At 37.2% G+C, this 18325-nt stretch overlaps 1 protein-coding gene across 1 annotated transcript; it reads right to left on the bottom strand.

Annotated features, from left to right (window-relative positions):
- Nucleotides 1–239: 239 nt before the first annotated feature.
- LOC127437575 (photoreceptor-specific nuclear receptor-like) lies at nucleotides 240–6045 on the bottom strand. Its single transcript, XM_051692584.1, has 8 exons — nucleotides 5677–6045; nucleotides 5108–5258; nucleotides 4805–4908; nucleotides 4447–4719; nucleotides 3896–4077; nucleotides 1808–2048; nucleotides 1566–1671; nucleotides 240–1464 (listed from the first exon to the last, which is right to left on the bottom strand). Exons 1-8 carry the CDS (start codon nucleotides 5765–5767, stop codon nucleotides 1332–1334), a joined length of 1281 nt encoding a protein of 426 aa, XP_051548544.1. The 5' UTR covers nucleotides 5768–6045; the 3' UTR covers nucleotides 240–1331.
- Nucleotides 6046–18325: the final 12280 nt, after the last annotated feature.

The following is an 18325-nucleotide window of genomic DNA, read 5'->3' as shown; positions in this document are numbered from 1 at the left end:
AATTTATTGATTTATTTATTGGAAAATAAGTGTATAATTAATTGGACAATATGAGTACAATTATTTCATTTCATCAGCTTAATGGAACCATTTATTTATTTATTGCATACAAAAACTTTGCATACATTTTTATTTTTATTACATTTTTTGGCACTAAAAAACTTTTAATTTGCATGATACATGCAGAACTAAAGAGCCTTCAGTGTCTCAATTGTCCAAGGGCCCAGAGACCGATGATGCTCCAAGCTGCCGGGCTCTTCACCACGATTCTTACTGATGTTTCCAATGCATCTCTAAGCAAAGGCCCCTGGAATGATGACTGCTGGCTGGAGTGGTCGCCCTGCTGTGAATCTGCTTGACTGATTTTACTTGCACTGTCAGGAATGGTGTACTGGGCATACACTAAGGCCATTTTCTGGAGAGCTGGTAAGTACAGAGGCCCTATGGCTCTGAGGGTGAACTGTTGACTGGGAGCAGAGGTCTGTTCAGGAGTCAGTGATGTGGACTCCTCCATCTCCTGGAGATACTCACAGTGAGGAAGAGCATGGAGAGTGTTTTAAGTTCCTCCTATACATTCTCAGTGATGACATCGGGCATCTCAGCGCTGCCATTGTTGTCATCTTAGCTTGTCTCCTCTATGCTTTGGGAAAGTGCGATATTCAAGGGCCTGTTGCTGACAACATGGCCGTTCATCACAGACAAAGCCTTTGTGACAGTTTCAAGGGTCAAAAAGGCTATGAGGCTAAAGCCCGCTTCGTGTTGTGGCCACATTACCACATTATTTTACAATAATTCAGTCAATTATACTTAATTCACTGTCAAATGTAGTGTAGCCCTCGACATATTTCAATAGTGTAATATTTAAAAAAAAATTAATAGATAGATAGATAGATAGATAGACTGTAAAAAAGTAAAATACAAGAATATCAATAATTATTAATTTTTTATTTATAAGTCCTACAAATAAGAGGCATATCATTCAGCTTTTACCAAAAGTGTCCCCTTTAGGAAGGGTATTTGATAACAATTACTTTCATATATATAGCTAAATAATCTATTATAACAAGCTTGGAAGGCAAAAAAAAAAAAAAAAAAAAAAGGAGATTCCACATAATGGAGATGCATAGACTTATGAGCAATATTATGGGTATAAAAAGAGACACAAATTAAGAAGAGAAACAAAATAAGATATGAAGAGAAAATTAAGCAACTGTATATACATTTGCGCTTTTTCAGCATTCAGGCAGCTTCATTGGCATATTAACTAGCATAGCAGTAGAGCAAAGCACCTACAATCAGAGGATTTCACCCCTCAAGGATCAGTCTCTTTTTCAGTTTTTGAACATATCACACAGGAGTTTCTCCATTGGCGTGTTCCCGATGGTTCTCTGGAAGAAAAGCTGCTCGATTCTCCCTGAACCCACAAAGTGAAGGGATGGAAGGAGAAGCAATAGTCTGCCAAACCTGAGGAAAGCGATTCAGGTAAATTATTCATATTAATTGTGTCCTCTCTCAAAAAAACTGAGATTTATCTTATGTTGGTGTTTGTTTGTTTATTTACTCACCTGGCGACTTGATTCGGGTAAAGAGTGTGGATATGTTGAGCTAGCAGCACTTGTGACTGATCTTGTAGATTTTCCACCTGCTCTGGGTCTTTAAGTCCTCGTGTCTCTGTTACAGAATGCAATGAAGACTCAGAACACAGTTTACTATACCAGTATATTGCAGTTAGTTTATGGTGTATATTTATGCCCCCTTGTAGCAAAAATAATAATAATAATAAAAATAAAATAAAAAGGAAACACACCTGGTTTAAACAAAACAATGGCTTTCAGGCATGCAAACTCAGTTGGATCCACTTGCAGGGGCTTGAAGTGGCTAAACACTTCTTGCAAGACCCTCACATCTGAGGCGGAGGGGCTGCCCTTGCCCTGTCCTGGTGGTGAGAGGTCAGGTAAGGACAGCAGGGGGCAGTTGTCTAGTGGTAACGACCACTGAATTGCACACAGAAGAAAAAGCTCACTCCACGCCTCCTCAAGTAGAATCACCTGAAAACACAGAGAGAGGGAGATAAATAAACCCTACCGTTTTGGACTTTTGGGACTGTTAACAAAAGTACTATCACACTTAATGGGCAAAACAAGAGAAAATGTGCTTTTTTTCCCAGTTTTGATTCCACTGAATAACATTAATGATGACAGCTGCTGTGCTAACATAATGTATTTCTGTTTTTATTGTAATACAGTACTCCCTTAAAAGAATAGTTCACCCAGAAATGAAAATTCTCTCATCATTTACTTTCTTTCATCTGCTGAACTCAAATTAAGATTTTTAGAAGAATATTTCAGCTCTTCTGGTTCATTCAAAGCAAGTGAATGGGTGACAAAGTTTTGTAGCACAAAAAATCACATAAGACAGCATAAAAGTGATCCAAAAGACTCCAGTGGTTTAATCCATGTCTTCAGAAGCGATATGATGTGGTGTGGGTGAGAAACAGATCATTTTACATTCTTCTTGTGTTTTTGGTGATTCACATTCTTCATACATATTCTCCCCTACTGGTCAGGGAGAAGAATTTCAAGCAGAAAATGGCTTAAATATTGATCTGTTTCTCACCTACACCTATTATATAACTTCTGAAGACATGGATTTAACCACTGGAGTCATATGGATTACTTATATGATGCCTTTATGTGCTTTTTGGTGTGTCAAAATTTTGACAACCATTCACTTGCATTGTATGGACCTCAAGAGCTGAAATATTCTTCTAAAAATCTTCATTTGTGTTCTGCAGAAGAAAGAAAGTCATACACATCTGGGATGGCATGAGGGTGAGTAAATGATGAGTGAATTTTCATTTTGGGGTGAACTATCCCTTTAATAGCATTTTCGCGCATGTGTCAGCTAATATCATGTATTGACAGCCCTAATACATAATAAAGAAAACAAATAAGCAGGCTAAAACAAATTATGATGAACAGCTAGTTGCTGGATTTGTGCTTATGAAAAGTGATGTAAAGTAAAGCTATCTAAAATATACTTCTACTAAAATAAATTTTAAGGCAGTAAGCAAACAGGATATTTTCACATGTTTGCCAAACAACTACTTTGATCCATGTTTATTAATGTGGTATCGTAATTTTTTGATTAAAGTTGTGGTTACACTAGACTTCGTGCTCCATTCGAACTCTTCCGAACGAGTGAGACCGGAAACAGAAGCTTATGCAAAAACATTCTACATTTCGCTGTGTACCAAAGTTCAAGTCTGGTGAACTCTCACCTCGGATGTCAAGAAGACAAGTGACCAATAGAAGATCGAAACATGACACACTGACCTTTTGGCTCATGACAAAGAATACATAATTCAAAGCTGCGTGTTTTAATTGTTGCAGGAACATCCTTAATAAAGTATAATATTATTTGTTATTAGTGATTTATTCAAACTAGAAGCCTTCGAGAATGACATCATATTCTGTCCAAAGTAATTTCGCATGCTTAAAACCTAGTGTGACCGCGTCTTTACTCGCTCTTAAACGTCACGTAAAAATGCGTTAAAAAAATGACGTTTTACATGTTAGTCAGGTGGTCCCAAGATATCTGAATAGGCAGTTCTTGTCCAGAAAAAGCTTCAATATGCACCAAACATGTTGCTGAATATCAGTTTGGTGTCCAAGACTAATAATATTTAGATAGTAAGAGCGAAAGAGTAAACTGTTTCGTCAAGCAGGGACAAAATAGAGTACCGTCAGTTTGAGAGCTGCTGGTATGTTTTAATAATTGCCAAAACTGCATATTGTGTTACACACAATTGTCAGTACTTTGCACCGATGAGAACTGGCCTACTTCAACCACTGCTGTACTTGATAATATAGAGTAGTAAGAAATGATACCTTACCTGGTCTCTGAAAGGTAGGTGGGAAAACACAGGCAGGTTCTTGGCCCATTTCACGGACATGAAGAGCAGGCGAGCAGATGTCTCGTACACACTTTCTGGGCCGCGTGTGGGGTAAAGAGCGCTGCTGTAGTCCGGAGAACTCCTCTCGGGTTCATCACTGGTAACATCAATGTTCTCATCGACTACAAAGAGAGAAATGTACAAAATGCTGTGATACTGTACAATGAAGAATAAGTAAGACAAGTTTAGAACAGCATTCATTTCCATGCTTGTATATGCTAGTTACTGGTTTGGTGATTGTCTAGCTAGAGGACCAACTTAAGTGTTTAAGTTGGTCGACCAGCATGGGCTTTCCTAATGCTTGTTCACCAAAGAAGTCTTGTTGGATCTGCTAGTTAAAAAAGCCTGGTGGGCCAGCAGCACACTAGTATCCAAATAAATACTATAAAAACTTTTGCTGGTGACAAACTTTGCTTGAGTTAATGAACAGAAAATAGTTTTTTGTCTGACGTGAGATCATTGTAAGATTTCTGTGCTCAGTCTGTCCTTACCATCCTCTGGCTCCAGCTTGGCGCAGGTTTCGGCCGTCATGAGACTTGCCATGAAGCGATGCCCATTCTTGGGGCTGCTGGAGTGCTGGTTGACATCAGTGGAGCTGATACTGGAGCTGATGGAGGAGCCCAGCAGTGGGCGGTTGACTATGGAGCAGGTGGAGGAGGAGGTGGGCTCCAGCGTGGTGGCCAGGTGCTCCTTGTCTTTGTCCACATCCAGAGCATCTAACCTGACTTGAGCGGTACTACGGGGCTGACGCTCATTCTGGACAGCTGAGGGGAAATGGATGGTGAGGTTTAGAAGGAAAAGATGATAGAGCAAGTAGTAAGTAGAAAAGAGGAAAAGAAGTTGACTCACCATCCTTGTTCATGCCAGCTTGAAGGCATTTCTTTAAGCGACATGCCTGGCATTGATTACGATGGGCTTTATCCACTGGACACATGCCTGTACCGGCTTGACATCTGTAAATTTCAATATTAGAGTATTAATTTATGTTGTTACACAGATTTTATGGATAATACTCTTGAGCTGAAGGAATTTACCAAAACTACTTCTTGTTTCTAACTACACTCTTAAAATGAAAAGATGCTGGAGGCCCCATTTGGAGTTCCTCGCATACCACACCAGCTGAACTGTCTGGAGTGCAAGTTGTCTTCTCACCTGTAGATGAGTCTGCGTCTCACACTACGCTTAAAAAAGCCACTGCAGCCATTGCAAGCATATATTCCATAGTGTTTCCCACTGCTGGTATCAGAACACACTTTACAGAGAAGTCCTGAGTTCAGGACCTTGCCAGGAGCAAGACTTTTACCTGGGAAAGCACAGGAAACAATTATTCCTCAGTCGCAGTACCTTATTCACAATCACCTCAATAGCAGGTGGTAATCATTGGAAACAATTTGCATGGTATTTCAGATGTTTTCTTATTTCATAATTCTATTTGAGATGTATAAAATAAATTGTCCAGATTTTGCTCAAATAAACATTGTCTGAAAAGATCTTATTTTGAGGTTATTTGGTTAGATGCCTAAAATGAAATTCAGTAACGCAAGAGCAAGACAATTCTGAATTCTGCATACAAATACTTTTAGATGATTTCGAAGTTCTTTATAACACAAAAACTTTCTGGAAACTCATTCACAGAAAGACCATGTTCGCAAGAGTCTTTGCCACTTGTTGCTTGTCCAGTCCAACTCCAAGTTAAATTGAAGAACAAATTAATAACTCACCCTCTTGACTGTCATCGGTTGAGTTGCTCCTGGAAGACTCTGTTGGTGACACGAAAGGAACCATGGACATTTCTGACATTGGATCCTCCATTCAATAAGTTGTAGAAGTTTACCGAAGCTGTTCCTAAAGTGTACCCTTGGAAGGATCTGTCTTTTGAGGCCAAATTATGTGTCCGTAGAAGATTGATTGGAATCTTAGATGCTTCTTAAATAGATGAATCGTCCAGCACTGAGATTTGCGCCAATATCAGATGTTTCTTCAAGGTCCAGTGAAGACTCGTTGGTCTGGATGGATCTCTCTGCTCTGGACTTTGGGTTCTCTGGATATCCGTTCTTTAGAACTTCTGTCAACTCCTCATGGTATGCCAAGCGATGCTGGACAGTGAGTGACTCCGAGGCTACTGTGGGCTCCCTAAAGGAAGACAAAGGGATTAGCAGCAAGCGCTGTGTAAGCAAGTGTCTATTTGTCATCCTCTTAATCTTTACTGTCCATCTAGGGGTGGATCAATCAGTCACACTCAGTATTAGCTCCATCCACAACAAGTGTGGAGAGCACCAGACAAACAAAAAGCATTTGTGTTGAGTAATTTCTCTCCATCTCTCTCTCTATCTCTCATGCTCTGGCCTCTTCTCTTTAGAGGAGTCAAGTGTTCGTTTAGCATCACACCTGCAAAGTGGACAGTGATTAACTACTGTATCATATTGATTTTTTCTTTTTCTTTTTTCTTTTTTTTTTATGTGGTGACTTTCAGTGGTTTAAAAGTTTCAGGAATCAATATTGATTTCATGGGTCAACACCTGTTTTGATCATTGGTGATCCACAAAAAATGAAGCATGTGACATGAAGGAATGCCTACGTCTATATAAAATTGTTGATTTGTAACATGTCTATTCATAGGAAATGTACACAATGTACACAAGCTGTAGAGAACATCTGCCTGGGATTCTTTCCTCAAGTTTTGTGGTATTTCATTATTATTTAATCCTCAACCGTCTACCAGTAACAGTTAGGCATTGCTAATCTGCATTGGCTCCAGTTACCCAAATCTGCTGGATTTACTGTAAATCTTGTCGTTATTCAAAAAATAATGTTCAAAAGTGATTGACTGTGCCATGTTTTCCTATAAGAACACTGAATCCATATATGGGTAGTTGACAAATAACATGGACATGAATTTTTTTCATAATGTTACAATATATATATATATTTTTAATTATGCCAACAAATGTTAACTCTCTCCAACTTTCCAGTCACAAATAAGCATCACCGAACCAGAAAGGCAGTCCACTCCTGTAGCCCCATTAACATCCACCACGCATTTCAAATCAGCTAAGCAGCTTAACCTACCATAAAATGTATTCTCTCAAGATAACAAAGACCTCAAATGAAAAGAGGGGTAGCAGGGAAAGAAAACAATTAGTTGCTTGTGAGGCTGTGGGAGCCGTGCAGGCTCCAGCCTTGACTCCACAGTCCACATCAGTGCCATATGGTGGCTGCTCTCTGGATCCATCTCTGCCTAATTAGTGACCCCTGCATGATTTACTGGTAATTAGAAGGCTGAAGTCAGTGATTTGCTTTTTTCTTTTGATTTGTGTATATATCTTGTTAAGGTCTTAAGTAGCGCAAGGTCACACACAAAAGCCAGACAGCAACACATGCCACTTTAAAACCATCTTTCCTGAAGTCCCGCTGTAACGGTGGAGGGTCTTACATTGGAGCCACGAGCACAACAGGTGGTAAGATTGCTCATAAACACGAAAGCACAATTATGTGACCTTTTAATTGCGAAAATCTTAATGGTATAAAATTAAGTAAAATCTACTTAACTTCATGACATAATACTGATTTAAGTGAATAAATGTAATTAAAACATTTTAGCAAATTCAGTAACTTTTTCTTACAAAATGACATACATGGTATTAAAATGAACTTTATTTAAAATTTAAAAGAACATATTATTAGAACATGCCATGTTTGCCTAACAAATATACTGTATGTTTATTCATGAACTACATGACATACAGAAGCCTCCCACAGGAGCACCTTAATGCATGCTGTGTAGTCTATTAGACAACATCACATTCCATTACTGGTAAATGACTGAGCTGCAAATCAGACCTCAACACTTGGTGCACGAAACACCATGACAATCAACAGATAATTTATTTGAACATGAATGGGTAATATTGAGTAGAAAATTAACTTAAGACTGCACAAAACAAGTAACAACAAAATTAACAATTAAAGCACTGTAAATAAACTTGCAAACAGTGAAACCATGCAAGCTCATTAATTATTCAAGCCCGGTGCATGCTGGGAATACCAGCTTTGAAACGTTAAGTACGTTATTTCATTTACCTGTGAAATTTACTCAAATTAGCAAATAAATATGACAAGGTTTTCTACTTTAGGAATGATACATGATGACACATTGTAAAGATGACAAACAATCATAAATATTATTTACTTATAAGCCAGAGAATTAATTTGTACATGTTTGAATGTAGAAATGTACTTAATATGTTCAAGTTTTCAAGTGCTTTAACTTATTAAATGCAAATTCAATGCAATTAGCTTCAACAGATACATTTTGGTGGTAAACACTATGGGTGTGCAGGTCTCAACGTGATCACACAGGAAGTTGGCATGTTGTTTCCGAGAGTTCCAGTAACCTAGGATTGGCCACATTTTGCAAACTCACTGGCAAGCACCATCTCCTATCAGACATTTTGTATCGGCTCCAGTATGTTTACCAGAAGTGTATTGCATTAGCAGGGTGGGAGACCCAGGTTCGGATCCCGCATTGAAACCAGGAAGTGATCATGTATGCATATTCAATGACGTGTGCGATACGGAGGTTGCATGTTTCCTCTAATGTTAAATTTTTACTCTACTGATGGTTAGGTTTAGGTTTGGGGTTTGAGTTGGGGCATTCCATTTATAAAAATGTGCATTCCTCATCACTGTATTACAGCTTGTACAGCTGAAAACAACTCGCTTTTTGTGCCCGTGTGGACATTTCACCTGGAAAATGGAGCTCACATTTGCCCATACGCCAAACAACACTTACCGCTTTGGCCACTTGGGGCAGTGTTTCGCATTTCTGTATGCACAGACAGATTTTACCTAAAGAAAAGTCAACCTACAGTTTCCGATATCACAGTGAGTTCAGTCTGCAGGTTCACCAGCACTCAAAAATCAGCTTGGACCAGAATAAAAATTAATTCATCACACCTGGCTTGTTTGGAGCATTTGTTTCAGAACCTTCTGCATTTTCTCCCTTAGTTCAGTTTCGTTTAGGCAAATATGAACACGGCAATCGTGCTTGGATCCGCACCAAAACAACCAACCTGAGACCAGCTAGACAAGGTGGTCTCGGACCGATTGCCAATGAACCCTGGAGCAGTTCACTTGTGGTAAGAATGCAGTCCGACCCAACGGACCAACGAACCAAATAATTTCCCTATAAAACCAAGAACATACCTGATGGATCTTTGAAGAAGACATATGTGGTCAGCACATGAAAACATCCTAACTTTTTTTAACAAAACTTTTTTATTTAACAAAATATCAAACCAAGTGGAATTTTAATTTTTCTAACAATTTTTGCGATATCTTTTAACTGACTGCTTTCAAGGGCTTATTTAGTGGAGGTATTAAGTCCACTCAAGTTCACACAGGTGTCCTAACATAATAACCGCAGGTATAGACATGTTACACTAATTTTTGACAATCAGAAAGTGTCTGAAGATTTTTATATTTTAATTCTGATCAATATAATAACTGTATTAATTTAATTTTTAAGGCATCTCTATCTAATCTTTCCAGTGCAATGATTTTCAATGGCTGTGTGCCCACTTTACTGTGTCTTGTTTGCTCGCTTTCATTTGTTTGCAGACAGCATGTTGCATGAAAGAGCGAGGGCTGAAAACAGGAGTGTCAAAACGTGACTGAGTGTCCAGAACAAAAGCTAGGTGCATGACACATTCCTGTTGATGTCATGTGTGAGTGACACACCTTTGCGTGTGCTTGACACCAGCGCGGGCCGATGCCTGTCATAGCAGGTCGGCATTAACTGTGTTTATGTAACTAGCAGGTGGCAATAACGCATAATGTTCCTAGTGGCTTTTTAGGACAAGACTTGCTTAGATGAGCTGAGCAGAGATTACCATTAGATTGTCCTTAAAATAGCAGGAATATTATACATTATGACTGATAAGTTTTACAGGTAACCCTTTAAGTTCAACTTTGGCTCATTTCAGATGAAAGTTATTTGCTAGACTAAATGATATGTCACATAGAGATAGGGCTGTCATGATTATGAAATTTGGCTGATGATTAATTGTCAAACAAATAATTGCAATTAAGGCAATTAATTGTCTGTTTGAGGTCTATGACGATTAATTGTCTCTTTTAGGGCTTTCACGATTAATTGTCATATACACTGTCATATTTCTTAAGGTGCCTGTGTGCTTCATACACCTTAAGAAGTTATTTTTACATATTTAACTTCAAATTTATAAATCAAATAATAAAATAGGGATATATGATTTCCTTTTAAGGCTTTAAAACTATATGAATGACATAAAAATATTTTTAATATCAAAATATTTCTAAACGCATAAATGCATATGTCTCTCTTTTTGGTCAGCTTTAGTTTTGGTCAGTTTTATATTTACACTGTTGTTTTTGTTGTTTTTTTTTTAAAGAAAAATTATAATACAAAATATATTTTATTATATTTACATAATATAATAGTACATTAAGTGATAGTAAAATATTTCTATTCTAATTTCTTCACTTTCACACGTCATTGTAATGCTCTTTGATTCAACCAACAAACCCTTATTTCCAGGGGCGTAGTTTCCAGGCGGGATGGGAGGGAGGTAACCCCCCAAGCAAGTACATACCCCCAACCCCCCAATATTTATACCATGTTCAGTGGAAACATGTAGATGCTTCACGCTGCATAGAGACAGACCTACATAGAGAAATCTGATTTATGGCCATATATGAACAGATATAAAACATTGCATTTCAAACATATACTGTAGTTGGATATACTGTATGTACTCATTTCAAATTCCACCATTATTTGGGAAAATATACGTTACATATAAGAAAACGGCCAGTTTTGTAGTATTATATATTCCTTATTTGTACAAGTACCTGACTTTTTATATCAGTGAAAAACATACATGAACATATAATACATAATATACATTTGGGTTTCACATACAGTATATTGCCACCTATCAGGTATGGGATATCATAAGCATGTTTGTTATTCAAGTGGTGTATATAGCAATTATATAACACTTACAATTATCTATTTGACATGATATGAGACAACTACTGAATGTGCAATCACTGTCAGTTCATCAATTACTTCAGCCACTGTAAACAATGAAATTCAAATGACATCATATATCTGTGAAGATAACATCCCTTCAGTAACTATAGGCATACACTGATCGCAAAGCCATTTCATTTCAACAGGTTTAGTGTAGCAGTCCATTCATAGGGCACATTTAAGGTGTTTAGAGTCTGATCTGTGCAGTGCTGACAGTGTAACTCGGTAGGTATTACATAATCATGCTGAAGTCTATCTCTCGACGTGCCTGCCCCGGGACCATCAGTGCGACAGATTAGGCTCCCTATGTGAAAGGGGAAAGCTGTTGATGTAAGACACTCCTCGCACAAGACAACATAACAAGCCTTCTAATTAAGAAAACTTTCAGTGATTATTATAGATTTTCTATAGATCTATCTATCTATCTATCTATCTATCTATCTATCTATTAAAATAAATAAATAAATATTAATAAATAACTAAAGTTTTAAGAATGTTATTACATATTTAGTTATTTATAAAGATTTAGCAAACAACTTTTTAACAAAATGCTCTGACAATTATCAACCATTGAATTGTTCATCAAATTTGCATATTAGATCAAAATTAAACGAGTAAAATATGAAGAAATACAAATCATATAGCCCTGACATTATAAACAGCACAGGCAAGGAAAAGAGACAACACTGTGTTTGCATCAAAATAAAGGTTTTTCAAATTATGCATCCTCACCCTTTACTAAAATGAATAATGATTTTAAAAAAGTTACAGTAACTGTGGTATTTTAGCAAAGATGTTCATAATAATCCATAGGCGGAATCTATTGGACCTCATTTTTATTACATCTGTGGCCATTGTAGTTAAAGTTTCTAAATGCATTTAGTCTATTTTTTCATAACAAAATACTATAAAATACTAACTACATTGACCTAACCTCAGCAATGAAGAGCCATCCATGGTTTTACCTGTGCTTATATGGCATTGCACTGTAATATAAGGGCAAGTACATGATGTCTGGACCTCCAAGACTTATGAACAAATTACGGACAAAGTTTTCACCTGAGCAATGCATGTTCTGTATGTATGATGTTTGATGTTAGGAAATAAAGTGGATAATAAATATAATCGGCACATATAAATACACAGGCTCATCACTTGTAAAAGGGGGGAGAGAAAACTTAATGTATCTTTAGTTGCTGACATTATGTATTTTATTATGTTTGGTTGCCACTTATTGTCCATTGTAAAGTCAGGGCATGAATCAAAACCAGTTGAGAACCACTATTTTAAGTTATTTGAATAATTATCTGGCTTGCTGGTGTAAAAAAAACAGACTATTTGTATTTTCCGTATTGCACCTTTAATTGTTTAAACTTTTATGAAATGCAAATTAGTCATCATTTTACAGATTTGATCAACTGTGTTTGGGAATTGTCAGTGCCAAAACGTTCTTTATTTAACAAAATATGTAAATGTATATTTTTGCCTTGAAAAAAAAAAAAGTTTATAAAATGTGTTTGGCTTTGTTTCTTTTTTTAGTTTGGTAGTTAGGTAGGCTATAGTGCAAAAGATTGGAACAGAGGCTTAGGATTGTGGTGATCATGGACAGTTCTAGAGAAAGAGTAACATCTAGTATGGGGAGTGGCACACACCGTTACTCTGCCTAAAGCACGGGCTGACCTAGATCTCTGACAGTAAACAGATGCTGCACAGGCCGAAACGCTGCTGCCGTCAGCAGAATGCACCGCGCTGGGGCGGATCACTGTCAGATTGCTCGTATCCTGAGCCCGCTGATGAGGCTCAGACTGCTCAGGATATCCAGAGCAGCAGCTCCTGCCATCATCAATGCTGCTCACAGAGTAGGTGACGTGCTTACTGACAGCTGACCCGCCACGCGTCACATGCATTCTGCCACGAGTGGAAGCGCTGCTCGGTAAACCACACAATCAATAAAGTCATGTCATATTTACAATAAAACTAAATCAAAAGCTTGCTGAGACCATGTGCAAAAATTCATTATGATGACATGGACAACGAACCCTACATAAATAAATAAATTAAATTCATACAAATATAACTACACTACACAATAAACATAATTAATATAATAAAATGCATAAATATATTAATACAAAATAATGAATAATAAATAATACATAACTGATTAAATATGCCAAAACATATAAAAATATATATAGAAATAAATGCATTAAGTAGAATCAATATAATAAATATTACATAATCATAAATATTATAGTGAATATAATAAAATATATAATAAATAATAATATAATTGTAGAAATACAACATGTGGAACATGCAAACATGATTGCTATATTTTAATTAAAAATCTGTATTTTATTTGCTTAGTTAAAAATCAACAGTTATTATTATTATTATTATTATTAATATACAATTGTTTAATTAAAAAAAATAGGTTAATTATTTTTCAATATTTTAATGCATTATTTTAATGCATGTTATGTATGTATGCATTATCTTGTTAATTTTTTATGAATTTATTTGTTGATTTATTTTGTTTCGGTCCTCCATATGAGGAATGGGATAAAAACAAAGGATAGACAGAAAAAGTGAAACACTGAGAAAAAGAGGAGACACCTGTGCAGCAGAAATAACCCGCGTGTATTCCACAGGTGAAGCCAGGTGAAGGAACTGTCCTTGAAAGCATATTGACATAAGTTCACATCTCTGTGCATCACATAAGGCGCTTTGTGTATAATCTCTTTGAATGTCAGCTCTTGTCAAAGAGTGCGGCTAAATTTTAGAGTGTGCAAGAACATGTGCCTGAAAGAAGAGGGTGATTATTTTCCCTTGTGATGTACAAGTGTAGCTTCCACATTTATATTGCTATATGGTTCTTTTATTGTACCACAACATATACCATAAGGTTAAAAATAAAGCAAAATGTGTCTGCATACAAAGAATCTGTACAATTCTCAGTATGGCTTTATGTCTTAAACCATAGATGAGTGTCAGACAATTGGTTGTCTTAACAAACTATACACAGATCACTGAGCAAAGAAAATTAGACAGAGAAGGGATTATCACTGGATACGGATGTGAGTCTTCAAGAAAACAAACTGTGCCACCAGGGTGAACAAATCTATACCTCCATCCTGCAATTTCCTTTCAGCTTGCAGCTATTATTCATACAAATTACTGTTTATAACACCTTTGAATCAAGAATTAATCAAATCTTGAAATAACAAAAATGGAGGCATGCAAATTTATGCAGTGGTTCCTGGGTAGTAAGTGTTATTTCCTAATTGCTTATGCCTCAAAGGTATAGAAAATGGCTATTATTCCCCACAAACTTTGCTTTTGTGACCAGGACAGTGATATTTTGAAATTTACCTATTTCCAATGAGAAAACGGGAGAATTTGTGTCTTTTCGTTCACATAAAGTCAGAAAAAAACAACATATGAATCCAAATGAACATGTATTTATACTAAAGTAATACAAAAATGACTACAAAAGATTTAGAAGTGAGTGTTTTTTCGGGATTTATGATTATACTGTAAATCACTTTCAAGAATCAGCCCCCAAATGTCTCCCATCATGTTCTCGTTATATTGTCCTTGGTAGTGGCATTCGAAGTCCAGTATATCCTGATGGAAGTACTCACTCGCCTTGCTCCTCCGAGTACACTCCCATGTTCTCCTTGAATTTATCAAGATGAGCATCAAGGATATGGACTTTGAGGGATTTCAGAGGTGAAGCTGAGAAGAGAAACCCATAGTACCCCAACCAAAAAGACCTCAACAACTTGATTAGAGATCTTGGTCTCACCAAGTCCAATGCCGAGCTTTTGACGTCTAGGCTGAAGCAGTGGAACTTGTTGGATGAAAGTGTGCAAGTCACAGATCAGAGGAAGGTCACCAAACTTTTTCCAGCTTCTTCACACGTCAAGATAGGCTCTGCTTCTGCCACAATGTGACCAGTCTGTTTGAGGCGATCGGAATCGCCTGTAACCAAAATGAGTGGCGCATCTTGTTGGGCCTCATTTATTCAGATAGAAGACAAAGTCAGGCCTAACACAGTCGTAAAAACATAACTCAAGCCCCCACCTTCTAAGTCGTAAATCTTACTGATAAAAATCACGCCAAAATCAAACAAGGGGAGTCCAAAACAGACTACAAATCCATGAAGCCTTGCTCACTAAAGGATCGAACTCTCAACTCCTATTGGATGAGGCACACAACAGAACGTCCCTCAAACATGACATCATCAGGAATTGAAATACCTCTGAAATGCTTCCAGAATTTACTTCCAGCGACTTTGTTCACCGAATATAGATGTAGTTTTTTTTTTGCTGCTCTCCGGTGCAACCTCGTGACACAAGGAAGTAATGTCCGACTTGAAACTGTAGCCATACAATCTCTATCTCGCTGGACGAGTTGAGATTACTCTGTGTTCAACCAAACACTCTAACGGATCCGAAGGAGACCACCGAGCAATCGCATTTTCATCCGTTTGCCTACAGAAGTGAAGAGATTAAAGATTTCTCTTCCATCTTCAATCAAGTCGACATTTCTGAGTTCTCCGCCAGCCCGCTGAGAATCAACAGCCGTACCGCCCGCCGACAGAGCGAGGAAACGGCCTCCCGTCATCACACGAGCCTCAAGGAACCGGGTCAAAGTTAAAGGACAGAGGAAAACACATTCTACCTGTGTCCTCATGCGATTCAAATAAGAGGTTATGTCTGGGCAGAGATAGAATATTATAGCGTGTTATTCTTGTGTTTCAAGGTTTTTGCTTGTACAGTTTACGGACCGCCATGTCCGCTCATTATTAATACTCAGGGTATTAATTATCATGAATTTGTTTTGCTGTATTGTGGTCCAACCAAAATGGATTGTGCAATTTTGCCATCGCGGGTGAGACAGAAACTGAGTTCATCCATTAAAGAGTCAAATAACGCAGGACTTTTACGAGCCCCGCTCGTAAAACCGCGTCTCTGAGTGATGAACACAGCTGCTTTCTCTCCCGCTATCGCAAAATCGGCTTTAGGGCTGTCACTTAATCATCTCTCTCTCTCTCTCTTACTAATCACACACACACACACACACTGTCACACACACACACCTTATGTGTTATAGGATTATTTTGATTTCCATATCTAATCATATCACTGTTTAGTTTGTAGTTGTAAGTGTGAAGTTTATTGACTGCATTGTATTAATTATTAATTGATATTACTGCATAAATAAACTTTGTTTATATTACAAAGAGAAGTGTTTTGGTTTGTTTTGCATACGCCTGTGTCATGCTGACGGGATGTCAGTGCTCGGATTCAAACCTTCATTCATTGTTTTTTTTTTTCCGAAAATCGATATTCTTCGGATGTCGATTTTCCTAAGAAAAAAATCTAATATTGAGACTGTTTTACTATTTGGTTATTAGTCCCTGATTTCAGGGTGGTGCCCCGTCAATGTTAATCCTTATTAATATTCTATTGATTTTTGATAATTGATAATTATCTTTGATGACTGAATTTGAATGATCAATAAGCTAGTATTAATTTTAATTAATGTTTCATCGATGTTAACAATTAACGATTATCTTTGATAACTGTTGATTTAAAGGATTTAAAAAGCTAACATTGATTCTCATCAATGTTCTATTGATTTTAATCATTAATAATTATCTTTGATAATTATTAATTATTGCTAATAACCAAACTTGCTCCTAAACGTAGTGCAATACATTTACTGGAGCCCCATATGAGGTTTTAATGAGTTAGATCCAATTAATTAATTTAAATATTAATTAATAACTACAGAAATAATTATTAATTATTTCTGATAGTAACACTGATCTAAACAACCAGTAAAGCCCTACACTCTTCATTGACAGCTCATCCAGGAGCCTCAAAGCCGTGCTGCTCCATAATGGTAACAAGTACCCGTCTCTTCCCCTGGCTCACTCGGTGCACCTCAAAGAGGATTACAACAGCATCAAGACCTTGCTGGACGCCTTGAAGTATGATGAGTACAGCTGGGAGGTCATAGGTGACTTCAAAATGGTGGCATTCCTGATGGGTCTCCAAGGCGGTTTTACCAAGTTTCCCTGCTATTTTTGCCTTTAGGACAGCAGGGACACCAAGGCGCACTACAACAGGCGGGACTGGCCACAGTGGACCGAGTTCTCTGTGGGGAGGAACAACGTCAAGTGGGAGCCACTGGTGGACCCCCGGAAGGTGCTAATGCCACCACTGCACATCAAATTGGGCCTTATGAAACAATTTGTCAGAGCTCTAGATAAGGAATCGGCAGCCTTCAAGTACCTTCAAGACTTCTTCCCTAAGCTGTCTGAGGCAAAGGTCAAAGCCAGTGTCTTCATCGGACCACAGATAAAGAAGATCCTTGAGTGCAATGAATTCCCCAAGAAGCTCACTAGTAAGGAGAAAGCGGCTTGGAACAGATTTGTCGCAGTGGTTCGGGGCTTCCTGGGCAATCACAGGGCCGAAAACTATGTGGAGCTGGTTGAGACTCTGGTGAAGAACTACGGCACAAGGGGCTGTAGGATGTCCCTCAGAGTCCATATCCTTGATGCTCATCTTGATAAATGCAAGGAGAACATGGGAGCGTACTCGTCGGAGCAAAGCGAGTGCTTCCATCAGGAAATACTGGACTTTGAACGCCACTACCAAGGACAATATAACGAGAACATGATGGGAGACTACATTTGGGGGCTGATTCGTGAAAGTGATTTACACTATAATCGTAAATCTAAAAAAAATACTCACTTCTAAATCTTTTGTAGTCATTTTTGTATTACTTTAGTGTAAACACGTTAATTTGGATTCATATGTTTTTTTTTTTCTGACTTTATGTGAACGAAAAGACACAAAATCGCCCGTTTTCTCATTGGAAATAGGTAACTTTCAAAATATCACTGTCCTGGTCACAAAAGCAAAGTTTGTGGGGAATAATAGCCATTTTCTATACTTTTAAGACATAAGTAATTAGGAAATAACACTTACTACCCAGGAACAAAAATTGTGTTACATAGTGTAATAATAATAATAATAATAACTGTTGATATTTAATTAAGCAAATATAATACAGATTTTTAATTAAAAGACAGCAATCACTTTTGCATGTTCCACATGTTGTATTTCCACAATTATTTTATTTATTATATTTATTATATTCATTATAATATTTATGATTATATAATATTTATTATATTGATTCTACTTAATGCATTTATTTCTATATTTATTTTTATATGTTCTGGCCTATTTAATCAGTTATTTTTTTATTTATTA

The sequence above is a fragment of the Myxocyprinus asiaticus genome, chromosome 48, assembly GCF_019703515.2.
Source record: "Myxocyprinus asiaticus isolate MX2 ecotype Aquarium Trade chromosome 48, UBuf_Myxa_2, whole genome shotgun sequence".
NCBI classification, from domain to species: domain Eukaryota; kingdom Metazoa; phylum Chordata; class Actinopteri; order Cypriniformes; family Catostomidae; genus Myxocyprinus; species Myxocyprinus asiaticus.
The sequence above is the reverse complement of the archived record's forward strand: the minus strand, read 5'-3'. Positions and strand labels throughout refer to the sequence as shown.

What these genes read in the sequence shown, in the direction of transcription:
- LOC127437575 (XM_051692584.1), bottom strand. Translation starts at nt 5,767, where the DNA reads ATGGAGGATCCAATGTCAGAAATGTCCATGGTTCCTTTCGTGTCACCA. An exon ending in ACCTACCTTTCAGAGACCAG is followed by an intron (nt 2,049 to 3,895) that starts GTAAGGTATCAT and finishes CTGTGTTTTCAG; the next exon opens with GTGATTCTACTTGAGGAGGC. An exon ending in CATTGTTTTGTTTAAACCAG is followed by an intron (nt 1,672 to 1,807) that starts GTGTGTTTCCTT and finishes ATTCTGTAACAG; the next exon opens with AGACACGAGGACTTAAAGAC.